The 6374-nt window shown below is 35.0% G+C and overlaps 1 protein-coding gene across 1 annotated transcript; it reads right to left on the reverse strand.

Moving 5' to 3' along the window:
* Positions 1-3055: 3055 nt before the first annotated feature.
* Positions 3056-3497, reverse strand: LOC115482760. The gene has a single exon (XM_030222687.1). It carries the CDS (start codon positions 3461-3463, stop codon positions 3161-3163), a length of 303 nt encoding a protein of 100 aa, XP_030078547.1. The 5' UTR covers positions 3464-3497; the 3' UTR covers positions 3056-3160.
* Positions 3498-6374: the final 2877 nt, after the last annotated feature.

The raw sequence follows: 6374 nt of genomic DNA on the forward strand, positions 1-6374 counted from the left end.
CTTTGTGAGCTTCTTTGGAATTTGGAAGCATTAAGTAAAATAGAAAATCGATACGGCAAACAAAAAGCAGCAAAGCCACAGCAAACAGCAAATAGCAAATAGCAAACAGGTAACAGCAAACAGTTTATTAACTTATTTGGCCGTAAAGTAGGTTTATGGGTAGACAAAACAAACACGCCAAATGAGTGTAGATAAACTTTAATTACCCTAGACCCGAATGCAGCACGAGCAGCTGAAATGAGCCAAAGCAAATGGAGTTTTTGGCTTTCTGCCTCAACAGTTGCCAGTCGAAAGAGCTCAGGTCTCGAGCAGCTTCGAGCTCGAGCATCGCTCGGCTCTGAGTTTCAGTTTTATGTGATTGCCTTTGTTTTCACTTAAATGTGCGTTAATTTATTTGCCAAAGTCATTAAAAACATAACTTTTATGGCTGCGAGCGAATACCTCTCCGGTTCCACTCTGAATTAATTGCCCTCCAAATTATTGACACTTATTTGAGACAATAAAAGCTGTTGTTGTGTCTGTCAATTGCGGCTCTAAAGAAGTGACAAATAGTCGTTAATATATTTATATATTTAATTGCTACAAAATATATTTCACTTATATCTTATGCATTTTTGGTACAATACTGTTTTATTTATATCAGTTTTAGCTGTCTACACTCAGCAGAGAAATTCTGTTTAAGTTTTCAGATGCCTCTGCTTCTGAATTGTCTTTCTTTTCAAGTACTTTTACAGCTCAATAAATGAAGCAGTTGCTGGTAATATTTAGGCTTATACTAAGGTAAGTTATATGTGTAAGAAATATGGTGCTAAATCGCCCTGTTGGGTAGGTCTGGAGTGTGGTCCAGATAGGCCAGATAGGCTGACTGACAAATAAATTTAATAATTTTTCTAGCAGATTTCTTTAGCATATCTAGACCTCTGAGCATGAGATATAAGAGTGGAGTCGAGTTCAGCTGAGAGTTCTATATTATATATGTTCGGTATTAAATATTTTCTGCAGTCCAAAATATAGTTCATAAAGTTTATTTAATAATATATTTGGCTAACGCATAAAGTCAATGATTCAATATTTTTTTTGTTCAGTCTAGCTTATAATGGCAAACTTTAAGCACTGTTATGTTGACATTGGTTTTGTTATTAAACTTATTAAAGGCAAGATTGCAAAAGTTTTTCAGTTCTGGAGTCTAAACACAGATTTCATGTTTGCTATTTCATATTTATGAAGCTTCATAATATGTGAGATAAATGCATTTAACTTTTAATCTAATGGCATAAATTTATGTTGTATTTTAGGTTTCTTCTTTAAAAGCTGAGTCAAACCATTTGTCAATAGTTCATTTCGGTATTCGGGCCAGTCATCAATTGTCAATTTGCAACCTTGATCACAAAATATATTGCTTCGAGTCTATATTCTGCCACAACAGCAAACGGAGCAGGCCTTAGCCGAATGGGAATGGGACTCGTGGTCGGCGTTATCTGCTATAATTATATAATGCATATTGTGTGTATTGTGAGCTTTTTAGATTGCATGACGCCAAACTGTGGAAACTTGCCGACAGCGCTGGCGAAGAAGCAGCAGAAACCAGCACAGCACAGACCAACCCCATTGAGTTAGCTATGGAGCAACGTTGACATAGTTTCTATGGCCCTCTCCCCGCAAACTCATCCCGTTGCCCCGCCCACTGCTGGGCACTCGATAAGCTTCGCCTGACTCCCCTTGCATGTTCAGCGTGCATTCGGCAGGACGACAACAACAACAGCAACAACAACTATTATTATTACGGACTGTTGTCAACGCATATCCATTTTGGGCTGCATCTAGCGCCCGGCTGCCGCTTGTTTGGGCCAGCTAAATAGCAACAAACGTCTCCTGCGACAGCTGAAGCCCGTAAAGTGGCCGAGTGCCCCCAACGAGCCCCCGTCGGGTGTCGCCCGGCTCCCGCCATCCCTTCATTTTTATGTAAACCAATTGTTTGTTTTGCTGGTGTGTCTCCGTCCAGTCCCAGCGGCTGCTCCGTTCCGAGTGCTATGTGCCATGTGGGGGTCAGTTGGCTTCCTGGCCCGCCCGGCTGGCCGCTCCGGTTTCCCTGCGACGGCTCTTATCGGCATTTTGCGGTTTTCTCTTTGTTGATTTAGTGGAGCAGCCTGTTGAACTTTTCGCCTCGCTGCGGCATAAGGACACACCCAATCCCATTGCTCGCCCTTTCCATGAGCAGAGTATTGTTTGCATTCGTGGCTTGTTAAAAGTGTTCCCACTCCTGGCCATGCTTGGGGTCGGGGACATGGTCTGTTTGCATTATTAAATTGCCGGATAATCAAATATTTTGGATTTCACGTTCCTTTCGCGTGTGTATTTCTCTGGCTAATAGGTTAATATTTTATCAATTTGCAGCAACGTTGGCATTGTTCAATAGGTACTTCGAGGCGAAACTATCTTGTAATGTTAGCATGAATTTACTATTAATTCAATTTGGTAGAGAAGCTCTGACTATCCCTTTATAAAGACACTTTATATTCATATATTTTATATTTATTTTGTTGCTTTTTCTTCAAGTCTTTCTATTGTAAATTGATTACATAAAAAATACAAAAACAAAATGAGAAATTTCCTGCGAAAGGCACTTAATACTGGGTTTACGAATATTGATTTAGCTGCGACACAGGCTTTATGCAAGCATAGGGGAAATTAAGTGTAGTTCAGTACCAATTTAGCTCATTTTACTATTGTTGAATTCGACATATAGATGGCGCTTTAGCAGAATTCAAATGAAAAACGTTTGCAGTTGCTATATATTTATAGCTGTTATTAAATACATTTAACATTATTAACATTTATTACTTTATCTTTATCTTTATGCATGCACAACTTCTGAAATTTGATTAGGGAATTTGAGAAATGAGTTAAATTAATGAAATCATTTGTGTAAATAATAAATATTTATAGCGAAAATTCAAAATTTTTAAGTTATGGCAACTCAATTGTTTTAGCTAGGGCAGCAACCCCAATGTAAAAATAATGGTTTTCATGTGTATTGACTAACCATACAAATGTATTTATTTTCGATTATGGCTAATTTGATAAACAATGGTTTTTTATTACAGTTATGGCATACAATGTTCAACATATCGGAAATGTCTCTGGCTGCTGCATCCCAAGTCTAGAACTGCGGGGCATCCGCCCACAGCTGCTCAGCTGCTGGTAGTGCCTCTCGTACCACCCGGTGAATAGGTCTGAACGTGGGCCTAGGTAGATATGGTGGGCGCTCATAGCCAGCCTCTCGTACAAATCGGTGAACCGGCCTGAAGGTGGGTCTCGGCAGGTATGGAGGACGCTCATAGCCAGCCTCTCGTACAATTCGAACAGGCCTAAAGGTGGGCCTGGGCAGATATGGCGGCCTCTCGTAGCCAGCCAGTGCCATGGCGCACATCGAGAGCAGCAGAAAAATAATTGTGAACTTCATTTTGGTTTGATTGACAATGTTTGATTGATGCTGTTCAATTGAGTTGAAACTGCTTTTATAGCAACGTCTTCCAGGCGCTGCCACTGCTGTTGTGGTACTTTTTTGTACAGCAAGGGGACTTACATAGGGGGAAATATATGTACGTGAGCTGATAAACTTATTACCTACTTTGTTCGCTTGCTGAGGCAAGACGAGGTGTTATCAGTGTTTCGCTGAGTTGACTCGGGCTTGCGGGGAATTCCGTCTAATAATATGAGTGGTATATGTTTTTAAAAATATAAAAATAAAAACTTAAAATATAAAATGTTCAAATCCGATTATAAATTATAAGAAGGAGGCATGGAAGATTCGCATATATATATAGAGATATTTTTGCAAAATGTCTGTCTATATGACTACTACTAGAAATTGATCAAAGAGAACAAAAGCATCAATTGTTTTTTTTTATCCAACATATATTGGCATTTATTTAGTTTTTTGTTGTTGATTTGCTTGAATTTTATGACACTGAAACAGACAAATTTATATTCGCTTGCTTAAAGTGTGTAACTGCGTGTGTGTATGTAGAGAGTGTTGTATATGTGTGTTAAGTACTTTGGTTATTATTGTAGTCAAAAGGGATTTCTTTCTTCGAGTATTTGAAATGTCTTTAGTGCTATAGAGATTGGAGCTGTGTGTGAAGGAGTCTATGTCTGTGTCTGGGTGTGTGTGTGTTGTGTAGCTTGTCAATTCAATACATTCAATATTAATATATAGTTAATACATATATATATGTTTTTCATAATTTGTAATTAGTAATACACATATTTGAAGTATTCGTTTAGGTTTTACGAGTTTTAATCTTTGGATATTTGCATCGCTGCCCATACTATAATATATATGTGTATATATACGAGTAATATTTGATCGGCTAAGAAGGAGCGAGTGATTAGTATGCGTTTAAACTGCCTTGCCTTAATCTATAAATGTTTCATATTTGAAATCTTTTCATTTTTATTTTCATTTGAATTTCGCTTAGTTTTCTCAATTTGATGTGCGTTGAAGTTGAATGTTTTCATCATTTGTTTTTTTTTTTTTTGTTTTCGCTTAAATGCAAATGGAATTTAATTTTGATTTATGCGTTTTAAGTAATGTTAAGTAGAAAATTATTTTAATTCATGTTTTTATGCATGCTTTATGCCAAATAATGACAAATTGGGCTTATAGATTATTTATTATTTGATGTCTTTTGCAAGCAACATAAAAAGCAAGCTCTGCTGCTTTATGGCAGACGTGTTCCAATATATGCATGAAATATATATGTTATATGATATATATGTATGTATATGAAAAATGGATGAGTTTACTTTGAATATTTGCTTAGCTTAGTTTTTTCTTTTTTTTTTTCGTTTAGCGAATGTCGAAAGTTAATTTTTGATTTTGATTTGCCGAAAAGTTATTTTTGGTTTTTTTATTTAAATTTGGAAATCCAAAACTTTTCGTGTTTTTTGCTATTTGAATTACTTGAAAATTTGTGAGTTTCTTCATTGGTTTCTTGTATATCGTATTAATTGTAATATTAATTAAATGCCATTTGTCTAAACGCTATTCAATATTTGTAGTTCGTTTACCATCAAAATTTGTAGTACATTCATATAGGTTTCCCATAATATATATATGTTTTAAGCAATATTATCGTTCACAACACTACATTCATATATAAAATCGATATAGCTAAGGATATTAGGGCATATAAGAGAGTGTCTTTGAGTAGTAAGCGAAATGAGATACGAATCAAATGATACCTAATCAAAGTAGTCGATGGATAAACGGAGCTGAGTAAATTGTGAGCCACCTCAAATGCTTTGATATTTCTAAGTCTTGAGCAAATGTTGTTCGGTTCGTTCGGTTCGTTTAACTCTTGTAAAATTCATAGATGTCGGTTCTGTTATTCATATAAATTTGCATAGTTCGTTCAGTCTTTGAGTTTTCAGGCTAGCTGCACAATTTACCACTAAAAGATGCTGGAAAATTATATAAAATTAAATGAAATAAAAATTAAATAAAAATCAATTAAAGTGTTTTGTTTATTTGGCAAACAAATTTGTTGCAAAGCTTAAATAAAATAATTAAAATCTTAAATAAATATTTGACAGAATTTAATTTGAGTTTTGTTCGTCTTAAAGCTTGCTGTGCAGATACCAACTGTAAATAAATAAATAGGCCAAAGGTGCGCTTGGATCTGTTGTATAATACAATTTAGAGCTGCTGACTAAATGGATTTATCTCTGCGATTTGTGCTTGAACAACTTTCCTATCAATTCTTGTGGAAGCGCTTTGAAACGAAGCATATAAATTATAAAAAATGCTAAACATATATATGATAGATAAAAATAATTATAGAATCGAAAATCGAGAGTCGATTAGCAATGCTAAAAATTATGATCACAAATAATCTGATTAGGCGGGCAAACAAACTGTCTATGCTCGCAACTATAGGATTTGCAGACCATCAAAAAACATTAAACAATATCTATCAGTTACAATAATATTATGACTTTGACTTAGAGACTATGTATAGATGGCAAAGAAATCAAATCGAAAAAAACAAACAAACTTATGAGCTACACACAGACAAGAGCACGTACATAGACACATATATATATATTTATATATATATATGTATATGAAGTGCTTGTGTATTGGAGTCGATGTTGTTACCCAATTTGATATTTTGGTAGTTCTGCTTATAGTTAAAAAATACAATATTAAAAGTTAATTTCAATTATGCAAACATACAAATTGAATTGAATATTTTTTTGTTTCGTTTCATTTTCTTTTCTTTTGTTTTCTTTGTTTTTTCTTATGTAAATGCAAAATTGATTTGCATTTGGTATTTGTTTTGCTTTTACTTTTCTTTATAAATATTTTT

This window comes from Drosophila hydei, unplaced genomic scaffold, assembly GCF_003285905.1.
Source record: "Drosophila hydei strain 15085-1641.00,03,60 unplaced genomic scaffold, DhydRS2 tig00000060-arrow-pilon, whole genome shotgun sequence".
Lineage (NCBI taxonomy): Eukaryota > Metazoa > Arthropoda > Insecta > Diptera > Drosophilidae > Drosophila > Drosophila hydei.

Bases quoted from the DNA above. Each gene is read 5' to 3' on its own strand.
- LOC115482760 (XM_030222687.1), bottom strand. From the start codon at position 3,463: ATGAAGTTCACAATTATTTTTCTGCTGCTCTCGATGTGCGCCATGGCA.